Source organism: Necator americanus, chromosome I (genome assembly GCF_031761385.1).
Source record: "Necator americanus strain Aroian chromosome I, whole genome shotgun sequence".
NCBI lineage: Eukaryota > Metazoa > Nematoda > Chromadorea > Rhabditida > Ancylostomatidae > Necator > Necator americanus.
In genome coordinates, this window is record NC_087371.1 from 13,086,494 (window position 1) to 13,111,258 (window position 24,765).

General features: G+C 40.3%; 1 protein-coding gene across 1 annotated transcript in view; it reads right to left on the reverse strand.

The window, feature by feature from the left end:
- The window catches only part of RB195_005368 (uncharacterized protein), a gene marked incomplete at both ends in the record, with an annotated part of 48,829 nt that extends 28,822 nt beyond the window's left edge, over window positions 1-20,007 (reverse strand). Inside the window, one exon of the mRNA XM_013436779.2 lies at window positions 19,986-20,007. Within this exon, the coding sequence (XP_013292233.2) occupies window positions 19,986-20,007 (22 nt within the window). The remainder of the gene's footprint in view (window positions 1-19,985) is intronic.
- Between the last annotated feature and the right edge of the window lie 4,758 nt (window positions 20,008-24,765).

Consider the following 24,765-nt stretch of genomic DNA (forward strand, 5'->3'; position numbering starts at 1 on the left):
CGAGAGTTACGCAACTATCTCACTTCGCCCAATCTGCACTAATTGAATCCGAACAAAACATCTCAAAACATCGGCAGGGACCAAGACCGGGAAGTTCCTTAGAGGATGGAAAGTTTCGAAATCACGCTGAACATAAGTAAGATTATGGATTATGGAGAAAAAATGGCCGAATTGTAAAGAATCGGAAGCTAAGCGATAAGGATAGATGGTAAATAGAACAAGTAAAACGACCAACAAAAGCAAGAAAATATTGGGAATGTATCGTTGCAAGTCTATCACACGGTTCAACAACAAAGTTCAATTCAGCGAGCTTCTAAATGGAACTTTCTAAGAATCAATAGCGATGACTCAGTGTCGCAGTTGATAGCCGATGACGAATCTTTCTCTTCTGTCATGCAAAATGAACGCTTTTACTTGTTTGGTGGGAGAAGAGTCAAGCGATTTGTACAGACACGGTTTTGCAGTAAAATGCGGGCACTGTAGAAAAGAAGGTTAGGAGCAAATCTACAGAGGAAAAGAATTTCTTCGTGGAAGCTGTATTTCCTCATTCAATATTGGTCCTCTCTTAACACAATGCAAAACGATTTTTAGAGGGTTATGCAGGGCAAAAAACGATAGATTTCCAAGCTCGTTAACTACCACAACGATTTCGAGATGTAGCTTTTATCCGCAATAGCTGGGATCTCTCCCAGATTCAATTGGAAATCCACTAGAGGTTTGCTAGCCGAATCTAGAACAATTAACCTCTACAGATTCATATAAACTTCTGCATATTCGGATTTATTGAAGACAATTTTTTATCGCATGTGTATTTAAATCGTTGATTGGATGGAATTCACAGAAAAGAAAGGGAAATCAGTAGCGAAAAAGAGCAGTGAAAAGCTGGGAGTGCATCCACACTGAAACTCAAAGAAAGCTTCAATGCGGTATGGGTACTTATTTTCGCGAAATTCTAAGATTTTCTCGGCCCTCTTAGGAAGTGACCATTAAGAAGTTTTCTCATAACACGCCCAACACAATCAGAAAATGAAGCGTTACAATGTAATTAGAAGTCGGATGCAATCGACGTCTGATATTACGTCTAACCACATTGTTATGGTATCAAGAAATGATTTCTTCTAAAAACTCCATTATATCCCAAAAACAACTCCCATGACTCTCATGCGCCGATTGTGCAATTCGCAGCGACCTTTAGTCATCCCAGAAACAAACACATGAAACAATTCACGTGATTCTCGAAAACAATTGCGTCCCCTAGCATGTCATAAGAGCACGTGTTCTGATCTTTACCGTAATCCGTATCTACCATCGTTTGTAATCTAACGCATCCGATCTCTGATCAGCAAGTGGCTAGTGTCGAACGATGCCAGTCAGTTGGCTCGCTCGACCTTGTGATCAACGCCACGAATGAAATGGCTCATTTCCCCGAATAGCGAATGCGTCAGCTGAGTTTATAACGTTGGATTATCGCCAACGCCAGGTCATGACTGTTTCACTGATGTAACCACTTCGACTTGGCAAGCAAATACAGTATTTTTGTGACTGAAAAAAAGAAAACTGACTCCTTTTTCTGGCTCGTAAAGTTGACGTAAGCTGTGTTCACTCATTTGCCGGGGAAGTTCAAGCGAGAGGCGGTGGTTGCGCAAAATTACGCAATACAAGACTGTACTCTATCTGATGGACGTTTCGTCAATGCAACGACAACGAAAAAAAAAAACTAAAATAGTGCTTCTCACTCATTTCACGAACGAAAGATAAGAGGGGAAATTCAGCAGTTGGTTGAGAGTCAGTTTTTCTGTTTTCCTCACTTGAACGTCTGGATATGTGCAATAATACGAGGTAATAACCACCTCCAAGTATAGAAGTGCCTACCGAAATTGAAGCCTATTCAGAATAGTACGAAAATGAAGGAACTGGCAAAACTTCAGCGCTAGTAAAAGAAAAGCAAAACACAAAAAAGATGAGTTGTGAGAATCCATAACCTTGAGAACTTAGTTGTCCACCTTTGCTGGCAAAAAAATCCAGTATGCAAAGAGAAAACGAGCGGGCTCTCTGTAACTTTAGAAGATATTATTCTCCCACTTGAACGCAACAAGCACACCAGTACTGAAATTTAATTGATAATGAAGCTTAAAACACGAATGTATCGCGATTTCATACGCATACTTTTTTTCGGAACTTGTTGAGTTACCAACTTCCTACAAACTAGAAAAGTATGCAGACAAAAAATACGAGGAACTCCACAAATCAATAAAAACTGAATTTCGTGGGAACGTGGCAGTTACGTAACGTATTAGTAAATGTTCACCATGTAATGAAATGTTTTACATTGTAATAACTATTCACAAAACACGAAATACAAAACAAGTCCAACCACGACAGCACAAAACAACATATTTCTATCGTAACTGAACAATACAACTTGGTGAAAACATATCAGAGCGCCAATACAGCGCACCCTGAAAACGCCAAAAGATTTGCTTCAAAGATTAAGTCAACAACGGTTTGTACAACACAACAATGGTGATGGTTACACCGGATTCCCGCGAAAAAAAAATTAATTTAAAAAAATTTTAACAGCCACCTAAAGTCCGGGTGATGAGATGGCGTTACGTATTTACGCAAAACAACTAAGAAATGTCTTATCGAAAATGGAATTTCGAAATTCCAATCGCGTTCAGCAGCAAAACCCTCGCGAAGGTCATGGTTGTGTGCGCTGTCGACGAAGGTGGTGTAGAAAAAATGCGCGGGTGCGACAGCAACGACGCGGCATGAAATCAAAACGGAACGAGAGCGAGGCCATAAAAGTGCCATTGCTACTGCCATCTCGTTGGACTGTACGAGGGCGGCGGCTGGCTGGAGAAGTAAGAGAAGGAGTGGTGATGTGGGCCACAATTGCGGTAGTGAATCACTCCGTGTCTCTCGTAAGTCCCTTGTTTTGCCGCGAATCGAAACGCTGAGATACATATACGATACGCATATGCGATACGTACTGAAAATACTGTAATGCTTCTGAAAAAGTAGATTTGCCAGCACAAAAGAGCTAAAAGAAACTGCTAAGCGTCCATCTTGACGCCAAAACGTGCTCTAATCATAATGACATTTACTTTCTCCTGTAGTTACATATACTGTCTATGTTGTTTGTCACTCGTTCAATAGCAATGTGTCACGAAGTCGAAAGTCCATGCTTTCGCGTATTTTTGCATTGTTGTTACTTCGTATGAAAGATTGTGTCAGTGCAAAGATCAGCACCAAATTCCTGTCGTTACGGCAAATAGACCACTGACTGTCACTGTATATAAACTCTTTGTCAAAGTGAACTTGATGAATAACTTTTCCAGTCGTATTTTGATTCTTCATAAAAAAAAATAGTCTTGAGAAGTGACAAGAAGGAGATTTCGACCTCTCAACGAAAATAGTAGTGGTATGCTTCTGCGAGAGCAGAGTGAAAAGAGTGAATAGGGAGAGAGATTACATTACGGATTTCTGCATCAAGCATGCCTTTCTACAATAACCATCACTCATCAATGTATCACGCCGAGTTTTCTGAGAAATTTATTGTTCATCCTCTCAGTGGAGCTCCCAAGTATCCCCTCTACATGAACCTGTCCAGCTAGTCTGATTCACTAGGTGTTTCAAATACCGCTGAATAATCTAGCGCCGATCTCTGGCAAAATACCATGTCGGTCGACGCAGCAGTGTGTCAACGTACCAATGCTTCTGATTACTGATCGTCTATCGCGGAGCTTCGCTAGTTCATGTGACCGCTCAGATCACGGCCGTAAACATTCGGCTACGGTTATCTGACCTCCGAAAATCAGCAGCACGGACCCTTTACAACCTTATCACGAGATGAGAAATATCCCATCAGCACCACATTGCTTGATGATTAATTTCGGACAAGTTCTGCTTTTCTCGAGAAAAGAAACAAATCTCCTCCTTAAACTCCACACCCTATAAAAACACTATAAAGCAATGGGAAGGTACTCCAGCACAGCTGGTACTTCGTAGAAATCAAAGAGTTCTCTATGATCAAAAACATTTTTTTTATGTTGGAGTAATGCTAGTCAAACTTAAATATAACTGAGTCTCGATAAGACATAACTTCGCGATCTTGAGTACACCACCGAAACAAAATATATACTGCTTACTATAAAAACTTCATACAATGCAGGTTTACAACCATGTAGGCTCACTTGTACGAAGATACGGAAATCGACGCATGACTTTTGGAACATTACCTTCCCGCCTGCTTATATTCACGTAAGCAATACTTCTTCTCAATCTACTTCTTTGATCTGATCTACTATTTTGATCTATGACTCAAAGAATTATGAGGGGAATAAGAAAAGTCGTATGGTTTTCTGGTTCCCTAACTTGAGGACAACTTTAATAAAATGGTATGCTCGCAAATTTTCTAGTTTCCCGAAAATTACAGGTTCATTTGGAATCTCAATAACCTATTGAGAGAAACTAAAAACGAAAAAAAAACTGGGAAGTAACTCTGGATACTAACTGGCACTAGTGTGGCAATTTCTGTTCGAAACTAGACGTATGAGACGGTCTACCGGAACCACCTAAAACGTGGGAAAAATTCACCTACACAGCCTACCCAGCGAAGCATAGAGGAAGTAAAAAAAAAAACATATAAAAGCGAGCAATCAAGTCGACTAGACTGATCTAACAAAGGTCCTCAGAACATTGAAGGAATATGTGATGTGAAGTAAAGCCAAACATAAATGAAGGATATACCAGCGGGATGCGCTGCGCGCCTGAACTCGCCCAGCACCCGATTATGGCTCGTAAAAGATGGTACGCAGGTGAAATAGTACGTAAAAGTATGAAACACAGCGAAAAACGAGTTTTCTCCAATAATAATTATATGTGGGTGGTGAAAATTTCTTCGCAACAATGGGATATTCTTCATGCTGGCACGTGCGACCTGCTAAGAAGACTTTTTTCCAGCTTATGAACTTGCATGTTGCGGAACACAAAAAATTAAGCAATGTACCGTGGAGATTCCGAGAGAGCTGCATACTGAGCTAAGTGCATTCCAAGGCACTTTGTGTGATAGACATGGATATTTTTGAACTAGGACAAGCAATTGCCACTAAAACACAGTACATAAACTCATCTGCGGGAAAAAGACTAATTCGTGACGAAAGAAAATGGAATATTATGCTAAGGGAACAAGCGTGCCCGGTGATCACGACGATGAAGGTCGTTGTCCGGAGAAGAACCTGCTGAGGTGATACAGCAACGATACGAGAGAGGATACGCAGATAGATGATGCAGAGATGAAGAGTGATGTCGAAAAATTAGAGACAATAAGCGACGAAGAGAGATAGTTTGTGTCGTTGGTCGTGTTCATTTACATTGCCGTAATGATAACACGCATACGCTCCAGATCGGGTTAGCGATATTGAAACGTGAAGAGAAAAAGAGAGTGCCAGATGAGAGGTAGAAAAACGAAGGATTGGAATATACCGAAGCAGAAGAGTGCACAGAGCAGCAGAGAGTGAACTGTATGTGCGAATTCGCTAATAATATGCACTGCATAATAATCGCCCTCGAATTCCGACAGAAAACACTCCACTTCCATTTGCGGTAGGTTTTTCCAGGAAGATGGTTGGTGAAAAAAAGTGCAGCAAATGCATCGAGAGTACTTTTTTCCCAGCTTTTTTTTTTGATAATCTTTGCGTTTAAGCAGCAGAAAATACACGGAGAACATCGAAGTTAATGCAGCGAAAAGTTTGCCGATTCTCGTTATGACTTCCCATGGAAACCTCCACTTTGCCCTTCTATCTCAACAAAAGGTTGAGATAGAAGGGCAAAGTGGAGGTTTCCATGGCACTTTCTATGTAGTACGTAACTGATTAGCCGTAGCTGATTAAGCTTTTATTTTCAAAGCAAACGGGACCACAGCATTTCTTCTGAGTGTGAATAATACTGCAGCAGAAAAAGGTTCTCTGGAACCGTTTTCTCTCCAAAGAGGAGGAGTCAAGGACGGCTGGTCTGGGCAGGTGGTGGATGAATTTCAATTCAGCTGTTCCCCCTTCCTTAATTACCAGCATCTGACCGCGAAAATCGACGAAACGAGAAGAAATTCTGATTCTGAAATGCAGGTACACCAGCAGGCAAAAAGGATTTTTATTCCGCTATATTTCTACAAATAGTAATCAGCCCACAGTACTGGGAATTCAGGAAATCAAGTAAGTGAAACGTTGCGGTCAAAATCTAGGATAAGAACAATGTTCGCTAACTGACTAGCTCTCAAACTACCAAATTGAAAAAAAAAGATCCTGCACCTAGGTGACTATTGCAGTTACACAATTACGACTATTTAAGATCTAGGCAATAAACTGAACGTAATTCTATCTTTATAGAAAAAACAACTGAACATGAAAGGCCTCTGAAGTGAACTTCATCCACTTCTTGATTTCATACCATACAGGGGACGTTCAAGCTTTCGCCTAGCACACCGCTAACACCTACCAATCACCGGAATAGCTGATCCATCTTTCAAAAGTGAATAAGACTTTGACACCAAGACTGATCAAAGAGTTGTGGATTAAGTTCACCTCAGGAACATTTCTCGTTTAGTAGTTTTTTTAAGATATAATCACGTTCGGTTTAGTGCTTAGTCCTTAAATGATCGAGCCGTTGACGAGTACAGCATGCACTTATATACTTTATCGAACCTTCACGAAAATTACAAAGCTTTTTCATTTCAATACTTCCCCTTCCTCAATGGCGTCCGCTATCAACAAAATCGTACTTTTGCAAAAGTTCTCATGGAGATTGATCCGTTGCGAAATGCAACCATTCACTGATATCTAGCAATGTTTCCTTATCATTTCGCGTCCTATTAATTAGCGTCGAGCGGCACTCAACTACAACTGACACTGGCGGCGACGTCGTTATCTATGCGAGACGGACTTGCCAAAGAAGTGAAGACGAAGAACTGCAAATGACGGAGGACAAAGAGGAAGTGCAAGTAGACAGAGACAAGGGAGTGACTACGCCACATACAACGGTGAACTTGGAGAACAGCATAACTTCGACGGAAGTACGGAAGCAGAAACCGCTCGTAATTTATTAGCGTTGAAAAGTGACAAGGGGTGGACTTCCTTGAGGGGTCTTCTTTGAGTATGCGTCTCTTATTCACCAGGAAGGGCAGGAAAAACGATTGTAGGGATCGTTACCGAACACGTGGAAATTGGGTAACTTTGTAGAGCTATATAAGAGCTCTACTCAGTGCACCCAAGGTAAACAGGCACGTAAATAAGCTCTAGTTTACTTAATTCCGAACCAATCCCACTAATTTATGGCCACGGATCTTGAGATCCATAAAGTTAAAATTAGTGTGCGCCACATCAGTCATTGCGTTTACGGTGATAAGGCGCTACAACACCGTTATCACCGTAGACCTAATGACGAATGTGGTTACTGATCAACTAAAGAGGAGAGAGGCTCACCACCGCCCCTACAGTATGGAATATTAATGACACACATAAAAATTGGATATGGTATTTGTCTCCACTAACCCTTATTTACTCTTTTTGGATGAGAACACAGACTAAATCGTTAAGTTACAACTCCATGATTCAAACCTTTAAGAAACGGCTGAGTGGACCGAATGAATGAAATATGATAACCTTTGACGTGATGATCCTGACATAACCTTTAGGCTAAAATCCAAGACACAACACTCTCGCTTATACCCTTAACAGGACCTTTCCCCGTCTGAGCAACCACCAAAATGTTCTCTGGTGTTCTTCATGTTAACAAAAACCGAAACGTTTTTTCATTTATGGTTCAACGTTCTAGAATAAGGAACTTATAACTTCTCAGCATCCAAAGATCTACCATCAGATGGAGGGAAAGGATTCACGATGCAGCATTCTTCAACAATTCTTTCACTAATTGCACAGCTAGGAATTTCAAGCTGAGATTAAAAGAAATTCAAAGCAAAGTTCTCAAACTCTAGTTCCTACCAAATAGCAGAAATTAAAAAAATAACACAGAAATAGAGGAAAGTACATGGAATTTTTGTGTTAGTTTGTAAATTAGTGCTGATTTTTCGTTTCTTCTAAAGAACAATAAATTATCAGGGGACATATTCACGTGGAATTTGGAGCTTTAAAGTTTGCATGTGCTCAGAAAACATCTTCTGAATCAAATTTATTTTGCACCTAACATATACACGCGGGGAAAGCTCTCCCGTCTGGCAGGCACAGCTAACGAATAGGATTTCCCTCGTGCAGCAAAACAGACACGAGTACAATACGGCGTGGCGATATTTATTGAAGTGACAATTACGGGCTTAATTAAACAAATTCACGGCGATGCAGACGGTGTATTTTAGGCTAGGTTAGTCACTGTGTAGTTTTTCTGCAAGCATAAAAACCTAAGAGGGTACTTCGTCATTCCATCGCAGACAAGGTTCGAGTTAGAAGCAACTTTTTCTGTTCCTCGTCCACAGCAATCTGTATAAAAAGTTGTATCTGCAGAACTGCAACTGCACAAGCACAGAGCAGTTTTTTTTCCGAATGGAAGAAATAGGTTTCCTGGAGTAAATGCAGAAGATCATCAAATACTGCGCTTCGACTGTGACCACCTCAGCAAGTACACTACGTCACAAGATATCTTCCAAAATCATAGCTACAGTAGGATGGTGCATGAACTCGCTGTTGGAATTTTAGCTTTTTTTGGGCTGTTTTTCTTTTCATAGCATCCCTAAACTCGCTAACGACTATTCAAGTTGAGAATTGCTGGTCGAGTCGCTGCTGGGTCACTAATTTCAAGTGAGCTATCCCATACAGTAGGATAGTTAATTCTTCGACAGAAGACGAAAAAGACGCGAATCCGCGTTTTTGTTTTTATAACTCGCTTATTTGATCTCGTTGTGAGATCTAACATCAACGATTGCGAGCGCGAGCTCTACCGATTGAATGTAAAACCGTTTTCAAACCTATCAGAAACAGTTCTGAAAAATTACCTGCAGGTACATATTAGGAGGCTGAGTCCGAGATAATTGCGCCCCAAGGATGTCGTTTTTGACGTGGATATATTTTCGAAAGTGAGATAAGTTATATTCGTAATCACATAATATTACGACAATTTGATATCTCTCACACCCGAACTCCATGACTTTGAAGATTTTGTAAATTTGACTAAGTGACATGTTTGAAGCCCGGAATAATCGACATCGCCGTTAAAATTGTTTTCTTACAAAACATGCAAGAAAACTACTTGTTGTAGGAGGGCCTCGTCTCTTGGTTTTCCAATTCGACAGGATTTTCTGTTTTTTACTGCTAAAGTTACAACTTCGGTATTTCGCATCTTTTGCTCTGATTTTTAACAGTTCATAAATCGCTAACAAGCTAGGCTAGCCATCTGTCGTCGCACCACAATAGAGAACAGACTTTGTACTATGAATTTTTCCGATTCATTTTTTAATGTGTTTCAGCTGCGGTCAGTTTTGAACCTGCAAAGATATGGAACGTTTCGTGTGTTTTTAGGGAGGTTATTTTTTTGCGATTTATTTGGGGTTTCTTCAAATATCAAGTAGATACGGTTTTTCAGGAGAAAAAGATCTACTGAATAGTGGTAATTTCAAAAAATTCTGTACCATTCGAATTTTCATCACATGCTCCTTCAAACTCTATGGGGGATTATTGTCATCCAGGCACGCCAACCCACCAGATACCTTAGGACACACATCGAGCTACGGCTGTGTTACCGCATTGATTACTACATCTGAAAAGAACAGAATAACTACAGAGAAGAATGATACCCACAGAACGATATTCTTCAGAATTTTCTGTTTTATCAATTCTTTATTAATATTTTTTTGGTTTTACCTGCATTCTTTTCTCTTTGAAATTAAAGTAAAGTCATCATGTCAGAGAAATAATTATATTCAAACAAATCTTTCTACGACGGCTGTTATGGAGCAATCGAATGACAAAGAAAATAGAAGAATCAGTGACGTAAAAATCTGAAAAGAACTACCTGAATGATGGATTCAAAATTACGTCAAGGATTAGCAGCTCAGAAAGACAGAGCTTCGTTTTCATTATCAGATATTTTAATTTCAGATTTTTTGCAATTTCCACAAATGGAGCTGACATTCTCGAAAAATTTCGTTTTGTAAAAAGAACATTCTTTCCTGTAGTTATTCTGTTCTTTTCAAATGTGGCAATCAATGTGGTAACACAGCCGTAGCTCGATGTGTGTCCTTAGGTATCTGGTGGGTCGGTGTGCCTGGATGACAATAATCCCCCATAGAGGTTGAAGGGGTATGTGATGAAAATTCGAATGGTACAGAATTTTTTGAAATTACCACTATTCAGTAGATCTTTTTCTCCTGAAAAACCGTATCTACTTGATATTTGAAGAAACCCCAAATAAATCGCAAAAAAATACCCTCCCTAAAAACACATGAAACGTTCCATATCTTTGCAGGTTCAAAACTGACCGCAGCTGAAACACATTAAAAAATGAATCGGAAAAATTCATAGTACAAAGTCTGTTCTCTATTGTGGTGCGACGACAGATGGCTAGCCTAGTTTGTTAGCGATTTATGAACTGTTAAAAATCAGAGCAAAAGATGCGAAATACCGAAGTTGTAACTTTAGCAGTAAAAAACAGAAAATCCTGTTGAATTGGAAAACCAAGAGACGAGGCCCTCCTACAACAAGTAGTTTTCTTGCATGTTTTGTAAGAAAACAATTTTTAAGCTGGCGATGTCGATTATTCCTGGGATTCAAACATGTCACTTTAGTCAAATTTACAAAATCTTCAAAGTCATGGAGTTCTAGGTGTGAGAGATATCAAATTGTTCGTAATATTATGTAGATTACGAATATGTAACTTTGATCTCACTTTTCGAAAAATATATCCACGTCAAAAATCGTACATCCTTGGGGCGCAATTATCTCGGACTCAGCCTCGCTAATATGTACCTGCAGGTAATTTTTTTCAGAAACTGTTTTCTTGATAGGTTTTGAAAACTGTTTTTACATTCAATCGGTAGAGCTCGCGCTCGCGAATCTGTTGATGTGTAGATCTCATAACTGAGATCAAATTGAAGCGAGTTATGAAAAAAGACGAAAAAGACGCGAATCCGCGTCTTTTTCGTCTTCTGTCGAAGAATTAGCTATCCTACTGTATGGGATAGCTCACTTGAAATTAGTGACCTAGCAGCGACTCGACCAGCAATTCTTAACTTGAATAGTCGTTAGCGAGTTTAGGAATGCTACGAAAAGAAAAACAGCCCAAAAAAAAAGTTAAAATTCCAACAGCGAGTTCATGCAACAGCTAAAATTTCAAAATATAAAAAACTAAAAGCGGTTTGTGAAATTTAAGAGAGAAGCGATCTAAATTCACATCTATTTGATTTGTTACGAATTAGGGAACAAGAGGAAGTTCCTGCAATAGTTCTACGTGCAGAGCCCCTATTGTATTTGCAGGATCGCAAAAGCAACAATTGAGCACCACTTCATTTATTCCAAGAAGAAGGAATTCGTGAGAATATACACAGTAGTAAAACAGAGACAGCAACTGCTGCTGCAGCCAAGTGCTGTTGCTATAACAGCATTTTTTGTTGGCTTCTTGCAGCGAGCGTGATAAATCGAAGAAGTACAGCTCAGAAGTGCATGTTTTTAGTGCTAGCTTTGAACAGCGAGCACTTTCGCGCCACAGGAACATTGGCATATGCTAGAAAACCAGGCACTTTAAAATTGGCATGATTGGAATCCTTCTAAGAATGCAGAATTACGCAAAACGTGTTCCTAACATTTCTTTTTTATTGTATGAATAAATTCTCCTAGAGACTTTGCAACATACTTCACGAGACAAATGATGTAGTCTGACGTCTTGATAAGCTGGCCTACCGGCAAATTCGGTCAGCCCATCACACGTGACCCGCGTCATATCGAAAGGTTGCCCAGTGACGAACGTTACAATATACCAAAGCAGCTGTTCGTTTTCCTTCATTGGAAGCGCTACAGAAATCCGCATTTTTGCGTTGGGTATAACCTTAATCGCTACGATACTTCCCGCTGGATTATCCACTTCATGACGACAACAATTCACGATATTTCTTCACACCTTATAAGACTACTGAATACACCGTGCCTATCAATCATTCGTCAAAGCCGTTTGTGTACTAGCGACGAAAAACTGATCTGTCCTTGGCCCTGGCGGTAAGCCAACGTCGACTCCACCACTGCTGCGAAAAGAACTTCGCAGGAACGAGGGGTGCTCGGTAAAAAGAGGGGACATCTGATGAAGAATTTTCATATTTGGACAGATTTCAACATAACATTGAACGAAAAACTACTTCGAGCTTAAAACTACTTAGAGAGAGAATTACCAAAGGTAGGTTTTGGAAGAGCAGAATCACGACAGCCTGATTTCCATGCATAATTGCTGCCCCACCAAGTAGACTTTGCACGCAATAATAACTACAAAAATCAAGAAGAAAAAACACTTCGGGGTTCCCTGAAAATGAAAATCTATCCACGTGCATAGAAGGGATTGAGATAGTTTCAACGCAGAGGAAAATCCCAAAGGAAAAACAATCATAATAGCATAGCAAGCAGCACTTAAGATAAATGCAAACAATTTAACGAAATCGTTTGCAAAACAACAAGAAAATAAAGGGTACTGAACGAGAAGTGGAATAAACATTATGAAAAGCTACTAAAGAAAATTCCAATGTGTAAATAACCGGTAGAGGGAAGAGTATGTCAATGTGAAGAAAAATATTCTCAAGAATAATGTACATAATGTACAGTTGAAGGAGAAGCTAAGAACTTCAAACACTACAAAGAGCACGAAGATCCTGAAAGTCAAAAGTCTCTTTTCTAAAAAGAATAGCACATTTAGGTTATAGACATAGCTCAATAGAAAGACAGAAAAAAGAGGGAAGAAATAAATCCGAAAGGAATTATTCCAAAACATTTTGACAGTGACAACAGCGGATATGTCTGAAAGAACAGTGAAGGACTTTAGCAAAAGCAAGCAAAAACCAGACTCGGCAACCTCTCTTTTTCTCTCATCGAGAGTTTCTCTTTGAACAAATGATATACGATTAGCAGAAGCGTATCCTTCTGCTCTGATCATTATTCAAAAATTCGCGTCAGTCGCTATCACACAAAGCAGCGAGACTTCACGTTGAAAGGAAAAAAAAACACTACTAAAACGAGAGCACCTCCACAGCAAACAAAAGCAATATTTCAAAAGAAGAAGAAAGATTCGTACTGTGTCCGAAACGGTAGAATGCAGTAGCTGAGCTGAGCTGAAGATGCTCCGGAGATGAACTTTCGTGCACACCGCCGGCTCATAATGCTAATGGGATCACGAGGCACTAATAAATGTGCATGGCAACTCGTTACGGAAAATAGATACACACACATGAAGGAAATATTAATGTACGTAATAACACACTAATCCGCAAAAGTCACACAAAAAAATCTGCAGCCTCAATCTATTGTGCTCTCTTTGCTATGTGTAAGATGCTAGCCTTTGATGGATGACCTTTCATTTCCCGCACATAGGCGACCGCTTGGCGAAACTCTAGAAGGCTCAACGGCGGGTCGTCATCGTTCTAATCCTTACTTCTAGATGGGATTCAAATTTCTGCACCGCTAGGCTCACCATCAAAGTAATCAGCTGTCGAAAAAAGCCTAATAAATCCAGCAAGCTATTCGTTGGGAGAGTGAGGCAATATCAACTGAGCGCTGAGCTTAACGTGTTCAATATAGCCGACGGCTCAATTAGTCGTCGACCTTCGTCCTTGATACATCGTTCAACGCAGCGAAAATCCAGCAACAATAATAGAATCACTAATAATTAAGATAGGAGTAGGTAAGAGAGAGATAAGAGTGGGTAAGATTCGGCTGTTCCGGGCACCCACAACAGCAGTCTTCATCGGATTAGAATGCAGGTTTGAGAAGTCATGAGGAAATCCTAGAATGATTTGGAGAAGAAATGACTACGCTTCTGCAGGCTTCAATACAAGAATGTTAGTGAAAAAGGGGTTGCGTAGGGATCAAATGCAGCAAGCAAAACAAGTGCGGAAATAGAAACCATTGAACAAACTACGCGACGGGAAAACAGGGTTATAGAAGTGGGACTCCTCGAAAAAAAGGACCAGAACTACAGCACTGTTATTACGATCACAAGACGAGTGAATCCTCAGTATTCCAAACGAAAACTCAAACACTGTCGACCACAAAGTAACAATGAGGTCATTAACTGAACGGAGTAAATGTAGAATTCTGTACTTACTAACTGCTTATTATAGTTTATTGAACTTACTAGATAGTCCGCAGCAAATATCGCAGCTACTTTCATGGATTTAATGCTTCAATATGAATAACAAGAGAATCCTGCTTGACCTAGCCATGAATAATACATTAATTATCGGGTACGATCCATTTCTGTAGGTCAGGTAATCCTCATAGCACCGCTATGTTCAAGTGTTTCATGCATAAATTATGACATCAAAACGAATCCAAATAGAACAGAATTAGAAAAAATAAAAGTGGAAAAAAGTTCCCCCAAAGTACAAGAAACTAGTATTGTCGGAATACAGACAGTGCAAATGTAAACGGGCTAAAGGTTGAGATCACATGAGCGGCGACAAAGTAGGAAACGAATTTTGGAGTTTATGTAGCAGGCTTTTTTGTTCTCAGGTCAACTTAATTAATCAAGTTAATTAAACTTGGTTTGAAAGAGTATCGCGTACAATTTCAAGTTTAAATATCCTAAGCAATTCTGAAGTAATCAGAAAACTAATTATGTCAACAATGTAGACGATAAGATTCAACTCAGATAAGATTGCGGAGAACAATATCAGCTTCCATCTGCATATTAATAAGCGCAACAAAAAGCAATTGATCCGCAATTCTATGCAGCACACCTGTTTATGGAGCGATTTAACAACTTCTCATCACTAGTGCAAAAACGCACCCAAGAAATCGTTTTTTTCCAAAGAAATCCCCGAACACATTTCGGAAAGATATTGGCTCGTAACCAACCGCTGAAACCTTGCTTCTCCGCAAGTTTGCGCAACAAGAAGAATATGCTGTTGCCTTATGATCAAAGAATGGAGGGGCTGGTTAAGCGGTCATTAAAATGCACACTATACACTCACAATTTTGCTCCGGTACAAGGAAATAATAATTATTTAAGGTATATTAGAACTGAGTAGGTTGACTGCAAACCATTTTCCCCCATTTTGGAAAGAATTACCAACAAAAAGGAACAACAATGGAGCATTCGTTGCCACCCGTACGTTGTTTTTTGCATAAACCAATATGCTGGTGTTTCGGATAGCAGCAAACCAGCATTTGAAGAAAAAAAAAAACGCTGGAAAGGGCAGCAGCATACGGTAGAAAATAGGCCTTCGTAATAAGACCCATCCATACACGTACATCGACGCGCTCATACACAGCCAGCATGTTTGAGCATGACCGATTACGCATGCGATGCGGGATTGTGGTGTCCGTGGAATGCGAAAAAAATGTGGAGAGAATGACGAGAAAGAGGGGTGCGTGGAGATGCAGAACGGCAGACAGTGGGAAATTATTTAAGACGGACATGGACAAGGATCACGATCACTATGCACTCCGACACAACAGCTGACAGCTTGAAAAATGTCAGCCACAAAAAATTTGTGGAACAGAGAACTAACCGCACAAAACACATAGCAAGCGGAGGCGCTGGATTCGCATCCAGCGCAGAATGCCAACTTGGCAAGTCGCCGAGCAACCGAGCGCACACAGAGTGCATTTTTTGCCGCTCCTTCGCCTATTCTGCTGCGCTCGCCCGAGAGACAGAAAGCAGGCTAAACGTCTTTGCTCGCATCCAGTCTCGCCTCTCCCGCCCTCAGCTTCTCGTCTAGCTGCCCAGTCTTGCACAATTGATTTGGCATTTCGCCAACACAAGACATGAACCGTGAAGTTCACTCTCAAAAGTCCACTCAAGAATTCTTTGAAGGAGAGGTTTCTTCGAAATGGGTATTGATTTGCTCAGAAAACTAGGAGCACACGGTCTGCAAAATAAATTAATGAAATAGCAAAAGTTATGATACAACGCAAGCTGCAGAATCGACATAATCTGGATAACTGGAAACGAAGTGGCGAGGCAATCTACACACGTGCAACAGGAAAACGTCAATAACAGTAGCTGTGGTTGTGAGAAATGGAGATACTGCGGGTCTTGCACCGAAAGTATTATTCCCCTCCAAGGCAGCGACACCGCCTTTGAGTGCCTTCTTCGGAATAAATGGAAGAAATTGAAAATCTTAGATCCCGATCTGAAAGACACATTTGATACCTAGTAATACTTTGTATGAAAAAAAAACTTTGTACTCCACTCATCTTTATTTATGCATTATGTATATATAAATATATATATAATATATATATGCCAACAAAACTTTCATAAAGGACAAAAAACTACATAACATGTCATCGGAATGGTTCCACTCTTTTGCAATCTTCTGTCTGAGTCACCGAGCATTAACAACTCACTTCGGCGACTAGATTTATGTGAACGGCAATGCACTTTCTTTTGCGGATGATCCTGACCAGAAAACAGATAGCGAGGGAGCAATTGTTCACAACGCAAGAATAAGTTCTCATTCTCCTATTGCTCATTGATTGCAGTGGATCTCATTTGGAAAATCTTAATCGAAAAGTGCAAAATGAGGGAGGTAACGGATCTTTTCGCGAGAAAAGCTCACAGAAAATGAATGCGGAATAAGAAAGAATAACTTTTGCAACACTCCTGTTCATTCATCCATAAAAATAAAAATCCATTGGAACAAGTGCAAAAATGAACAACGAAATCTAAGAAGAAAAGACAGCGGTAAATCGTACTTGAAATACAAAAAAATTATAATCGGAGATACGTCTAAGGCGAGTGTGTATAAGGTGCTACTCTAGAGCGATGTGATCCATTCCAGCATGATGCGCTCGTCAACGAGATAAACAGCAAATGTCGCAATTATCCCCTCTCAAGTGTCATAGGGGCATCCGCTCATAACGTGCAAGTCGTTGGAGCTGTGATTATCAAGTCAGAAGTTGGCCAGCTGCCAAAAAAGGGTCTAGGATGCCAAAACTTTAGATGACTGCATTTCTTCGTTCGGAAACTAGCAATCAAGCAAAAATGCAGCTATTGGCACGACGAAAACGCCATCTCCGAGGGTGCGTGCAAAGATGGGTTCATTTTCGAGAGGAATCGCTGTAAAAAGACGCCGCTTCCACTCTCGCCTCTCCTCATAGTCCACAATATATTCTTGAGCAGGCCGTTTGCACAAAACCGCGCTGCACCCTGCAAAAACGATGGCGCGCCATTTCGACGGAACAAAACCATTAGAAGCAGGGAAAGCCGATGGGAACTGGTCATTTTTCTCCGACATTGTGGCAGACAGCCAAAAGTCTGTAGAACAGAAAATTCTGGGAAATGATTGGTGCACAAAGTCGTAGGTCAGAACAGTAGGATCTCAGCGTAAATATTTACGGGATTCCAGCCTAACTCATTCACACTCTCAACGGTAAATTAATCAGCGTTGATGTGTTCACATAATAACGCCTCAAATGCTACAGTTGACCTCATCGTTTGTGGAAAACTAGGAATTTTGGTTGATTGATCAGTTCTTACGCCTTCAGCGGCCTGGACGATCACCTACTCAACATTAAGCGAAAAAGAGTTACCGATGAAAGATAGAGGAACGGATACGAACTAGCATGTATGCGCACGACACTTTTAGAGCGAAAAGAAAGAGCAACACGCCGAAGAAAGAAAACAAGTCACCACCGAAATAGCGCCCTTAGCATCCTGTGCATTCACCGCTCACACCATCACTTCAAATTATTGTCCAACACATCGAACCGTTTTTTTTTTTTTGAATGAGTACATTTTGAAGAAAAAGACACATTTGTGGTTCTACACATTTTTCTGTTCTTTGCACTTGAAGTATAGAAATGTTCAACTTTAGGCGCAGTAATATTAGCACCAAATATTCAAGCTAACTTTACATAAGCTTTTGAATAAGAGGAGATGCTATTCAGGACAAAACGGCACAAAAAAAAAGCCAGCAAAATAACAAACTACATAAACTCTACATATTACGTGCATATTGATCTTCTCACTTGATGTTTCCACTCGCTGGAATTTAATGGGTCAAACTGTATTTAGGCTATCTGGCCTTTGTAGAGCTTTGTATGAAGGAAGCAACTAATATAGGCTTCATAATGGTTTGAAAAAAATGCTGCTGTAAAAAGGATGATATAAAAACAACGAAGAAATTTTTTCTTTGCACTCTCAACCTATTGTGGTATACAGACCTCACCGAAAACTTTGTTGGCTACGTTACTTTGCAAAGGAATGGTCTACTAGTCTGACCTCCAAGAAATGAATGATACGATCACTATCTCTTCAGATAGGCATAAAACAAGTGATTTAGAATAAAATTTAAGAAACTAATGAGAAAAAAAAAACTGAACGAGGCTGTGCTAGAAACCGACTATTTTGAGGAAGGAATAGAAGATTCATCTCTATCTTAACCCCTGCCGATCATGTGTGTGCTTTGTGCGCCAGCTTGTTTACGTCCACCCGCAGAACTTCCATGAGCGTTTGTGTATATTCTCGTGCAATGTTCAAAGATAACGTTTTGTTGTTGCTATAGCAGCAAGCCACAGCTGCGGTCTTTGCACCGATGTCCGTCAACGCCCTACCCGCTAACGGTCTTTGCCCGATTCGGATGTGGCAGCTGAACAAGAACGCCGACATCATCTTTCGACCACGGAATACTGTGGCCGCGAAGTTAATTCGTACAAGTGAAGATCAGCTCGGAAGATGAACTTCATCACGGATGATTGTGTCGGTCAGGTGTCGCGGTCGTCTGCACAGAGCTAAGTGCAGTCCGTTTATGAAAAAGAAAGAGAAGAAAGAGAAAGAGAAAGATACATACATTTAAGTTCGTTCATATGCATCTTCTAGGGTCCTAGATCCACCTAGCATGTTGAACAAAGTCAGATTTAAGAAAAAAAGAAACTGGGTGTCGTGGAAAACAAGGACTGCATTATGGATCAATTCAGAAAGACCTTAAGACATACGCGAAACAGAACAAATGTATACTTCTCACAATCGGCACTCAATTCATAGGTTTAGGTGCAAGAGTAAAATGCAGGCACGGACTAGCACTTGCTCCGGAGCAGTGCATGATTCTCATGCGTCCTTTATTTTGTTACCCTCAAGGACTACGATGAGAACAAATGCTGCATCGCAAACAGCATCCGACCAGCTAGCACAATTCCGATGAAGGAGTGTCTGCTTCAGTTACAAATTCTGAATCGATTTTGCATCATCGTTTCACTTCGAACGAACAGAATTATAAATTGCCGCGAAAGCGCGCGAAATAAGAGCATCCAAAAAAAACTACTCTTAACACAATTAGAAAACTGGTGAGAGTGTTGTGAAAAATATTAGCACAAGTCACACGGTCTCACGATGAACAACGGCATTTTTTTGGAAAGTATAGAGACAGTCCACTTTTTTCTAAATAAAAACATGAAACAATCAAATACAGCAACAACCATTTAAAGAGCAATTGAAATGCAAGCAAATATCTGAAATGACATTAATAAAAAGAGGACTGTTTCCTCAGAGGCTAGAGTGCTTAATGATGATAAGGAACTGTAACGAAAAATGTGTAAAAATATTTTACCGATTACTGCCATAGAGAGTACATAGCAGTCGGGACTAATCCTGAAGAACGCGAACACATTCACGCTAACTTACAAACTTGATAACATGCTCTTAATGAGTGCCTCTTATTGAAAGACTGCATGTGCATATTTGTACACAATCCTGAACATTACAATGCCAAACAAATGTTGCAATGTGGATAAGTAAAGTACCACCAAAAACTAAAATGCAATGCATATTGCGGACAAGCTTACGGGTTTCGAGACGAAGCGTCATGAATTCGCCAAAGGTGATGATGACTGTTTCCGTCCTCACGGAGAAATAGCATGTCAACCTTACCGCCTAACGGCGGAGACTGAGAGCCGTCGCGTTGGTTAAAGAGAAAGTGCAAAGGACAAACGAAAGACTGCGCAAACAGACATAGACTGACACATAATCTCGCGGAGGGAAATGTGAAATTTGGCGGTGAGTGCAATTTTGCACCAGTCTCAGTGTCACCTGGGAAACAAATAGAAAGGGCAAGGATCTAAGTACTTTTGCGGAAAGATAAAGACGATTGGGCAAGTGCAAGACCACATGCTTGGCAAGGTACTTTCTTTGCTTCTCTTGCTTCGTTCGAACATATAGTGAAAGAAATCTTGATGATGCATGCGTTGTGCTGGAGATTCTCAACGAGAGCAAACGACAGGGAATTCGTCTCGCTGGGCGCCGGAAGGGTAAAACGAATTAAAAACGACAACGGGCGAGAGAAGGCCAAGGATCATTGCGTGAAAGGAGCACCCCTGCGGCAGCGGAAGAATGAATGAGCGCTCTGGACAGCTGATTCTTTCTCACAATCATTTTCTTAGAATATGAAGCAGTACATTTCCTCCAAATGTGGAGAAGAGAAAAAGGTGCTTGTTTGTAAATGTAAATGTAAAAATGTGCAAATGTTTGGAGTAGAAGAGAATACAGACGAGCCCCAACCGCAGCACTGTGGATTTTGGGACATGCAAGTCTAGGATATACTCGTGGATGCTCGATCTCATAATGACAGAACAGCTGACAGAGCAAAGATCACAAAGGTATTTTTTTTATGTAAATCTACCCACCACTTCAGGAATACTTTTACAAGTTAGTGAACCATTATTCCAAACACGAGAAAAGTGTCTCATGTTTCGCCTCTTCCCTTCCGTAGCCTTGCTGACTAATAGTTGGGACAAATCACAAAATGTGTAAGAACCAGAAACTGTTCAGGAGACTCTAATCTAGGGATTTTCCTCAATCCTGGGTTTATGCTAAGTACTCACTGAAAGGTTGCTGTTTATGAGGTGGAAATTTGTTGGAGAAGATCCAATTCCAAATTCTTAGAATAATAAGTATGTGTGCGATTCTGCAATAAGGAATGCAGGAAAAGAAACCAAAAAAAGAAGGAACTAACTGATTGTTTGGCGGTTGAATAATGAAGGGGTACTATGCAATCTATTTTCTAAAACACGTTGTTTTTTCAAGTTTAAGAGAACTCAAAATATGCACCTAGAATCACTAGCAACTAAGAGAAGAATGATTTTGAGCCGAAAATAGCAACTATCAACAAAGAAACGAACCTTTTGAGATCTACAGAGGTACAGTAACTATGAAGTTCAGCCTAGTCGAACACTTATCGACAACCTGGTAAACAACTGGTCTGAGTTGGCGCGAAGGCGGAAAATTTGAAAGCGTCATACCTATGGGTCAGATGGGACACCTCAGGAATGTCAAGAACAGCAACTAGTCCCTAAGGGGAAAAACATTGACATTGATGGTTAGTCAAGAACAAACGAGGAATTAGTTTAAATGATAGGAAAACAGGCACAGTAACAAAGTTATTGAAAGTACGACCTTTTGAGCAAAATACATGTAGTAAAATCAGAATCAGCAGTCATAAACTGTGAACTAACCTTGAAAATGAAGTTTTTATCTACTACAGAGTGAAGTGAAGCAGTTGAAAGATAGTTGTCGGCTCTAAGCGCACCTTCTGATGATGGGAGTTGTAAAGACGCTAGATGTGGCACTTTTAAATAGTTGCCTAACACTTCCAGGAAGCAGTCGGTTCGCCAAAATCGTCTTCTTGTAAAGACGATCTCATTACCAGTTCCATAAAAAATTACATCTCTAGAGCATCTTTACTAATATTAATCACTGTTTGTGGTCGAGTAAAAGTAGCACCTGCGGGGAACTCACTCCAGTGGATGGACTACCAAAGATTTGTACGAGTTTATGCTCATCTCCTGGGCATAGAATCGAATCGCACTCGCTTTTCCACCTTGGTTGTTGTGTTGAAAATATGCATGATAAAAAAAAATGAGTATGAGTTACAGCCGTTTCACATCACCCTATATTCATATGGAATGCATAAGTAGGTGCACGAAAAGGTATAAATAATAAGGATTAGTGTTGTAAGAATAGTGTCGGCCGCGTAGCTGAGACTTAGTCTCGTTTTCGGTTGATCCTATCTGATTAGTCTCATTGTCCTGACGTATCATTACTTATGTGAGATTTTCTATTGGTATGTTCTGACTTTCTCCAAGCCATCCAGATCCACTAAAACTCACAACGGTCTTTTTTCTTGATGTAACAGTTTTTTAAGAGATAGAACTGCTAAAATCCCCCTGATTCACGAATTCAGTGAGATTTTGAAGGTTCTAGAAGATTCTCTCTTCAGTTTGAGGACGGAACATGCTCTCCATTCTCTCAGCTTAACTGTTCCCACGCCGACGCACCCGTGAGGGCTGGTGACAGGCGACAGGAAACAACATCGTGTCCGTGTAACAAACAACTAAACAATGCTGTAATGTGTTCGCCGCGGGAGTGTGTGAGCTAGAAAATTGAATTTCAGGCAACAACGGTGAGATAGGGTAAAGGTCGCTCGAATGCAGTTTTGAAATGTTCTGAAGCAGAGTCACAATGCTGCGATTTCGCAACATTCCTGTTTTGTTCGATAGTACTGTATGATTGAAAGGAAGGCACAGTGAATCATAGGATTCTAGAAACTACTGACTGATTTATGACTGCATAAAAATTAACTGGTTTGAAAGATTTATGCCATTCAAGAAATGATTGTACATTTTGAAAGACAAAGCGTACGAATAATGAGCACCACCTATGTTTGTCCAAACAACAGCGAACCGCCTTCAATTAGAGGTCAGCGAAAATGCATTAGACACGGAAAATGGCAGACGACTTCTTGAAGTGCTGGAAGAAAAGAGCTTATCTTAATCACTTTGCGAGAATTGGTCCCGCTGTTTTTGCTACCCTTGATCTTCTCAGAAAAATAGCGACCGAACACTAACCTAATCCCAGCAAAGTCAACAAAAAGGCAATAGCTTCCGTTTAGTTGTGGAATCAAATCTCACGCACCATAATTGGGAGGAATTAGAAAGAACATTAATTATTCTGCAAAAGACGAATGCTGTGAAATTAAGAACTTATGAAATCAACACCTTATGATTTAATCCTACACAGACGGGTTTTAAAGGGGAACAAGGAGTCCTCTGAACGCTACAACCTGAGTAAGGTCGGGTCAAAACGACCTTACTCAGGTTGTAACGGGACATTGAAGCACGGTGCAGTTGCGTAAGCGGTAGCGCTCGAAGCGGCGCGATGGAGAGCGCGGTTAGGATCGGGGTGGGACCATCGCGAACTGCACCAGTGAACTAAGGTGGTAGCAGAGGTGCATACTTGATCGCTCCACCGCACCGTTTCGAGCGCAACCGCTTACGCAACTGGATCGTGCTTCATTTCGTTTTGACTCTACTATATGAGCAGGAACATGGTATGTCTAACAATATCCGCAGTAGTTTGAGGAATAGTTTCTCTATGTTGTTATTAATGGTGAATCCAGTAAAAAAAAAACTTACACATAGAAACACTAATAAAAAATACTCTTCGGCAGTCGCAGATGAAAACAAGTAGAAACACATTCTCAAAAGTTACTACGGGTTTTAAGGGGGTGGTTCAACTTTCCAATTTGAGCCGTACGACTGTAGCAGACAGAAACGAAGAGTTAAGCCCGAAAAAACGGTTTTAAATGGACATTTTTGTTTGTTGTAAAGAAAGAAGGAAAGGAAAACAACTCCTCAACAGTAAACCTCGATACGACCAGAAACGAAAGAAGTCCAGCATATATGCTCTTCTTCTCTGAAATTTTATTTCTTTAAAATTTTTCAAAAAGAACTTTGACTTTTAAGAAAGATTCCAGGAATTAGAGAATTCAAGGATTAAAGAATTTTGTGAACGATGGCTGTGATATCATATTTATTTTAATGACAAATCCTCTCCATGTTTGTCCTGAAGTACCATGGAAATATATTGAGCAAACTTTTACCGTATGATTACCTGAAGATTATCTGCAGGGATTTCGCCTGCTTCAAAAACAGCTTCTAATGTCACCTTAAACATCGAGTGGATAAAGCACCTCTTGGTTTATGACCTTCGAAAAGAACGCAACCAAGCAAGGAGGGGGGAAGCGAAGCGGAGATTAAAGTCCAGATGTCGTGCGACATCTAGGCTCCGACCATCATCCGAAACACCCGAGAATCAGGAATCCCGAGGCTATCGTTTTATTTGGTGAACTTTCTGGCCAAAATTTCAAGCCATTTACTGAAACAACATTCACTTAAAATGGATGAAGAGCACTTTTGGAATGGACTGCGGATTGCAAAGAAAGAGTTGGGGCGGCATTTAAGCACTTATATCCAATATTCATAGAGCACCTTTCATCTGTTCTCGAACTAGTCAGGGATTTAGGGGAAAAAACGAAAATTATTATATATAAAATGCTCTTTATAGATCTATTTTTGGAAAAAAAATTGTATTTTTTTGCAGGCACTAATGAATGAAATAACATGAAATGGAAGTAAGAAGTAATCCGAATGAAAGAGCAAGTAACTTTCAGTAACTGTGCTAAACTACACAAATTTTCTAAGTGGTCGCTGGTCGAAAGTAAGGAAATTGCATTACTGATTATACGTCTCAGAGTCCATAGAACATCGGTTACAGATTGCTTACGATCAG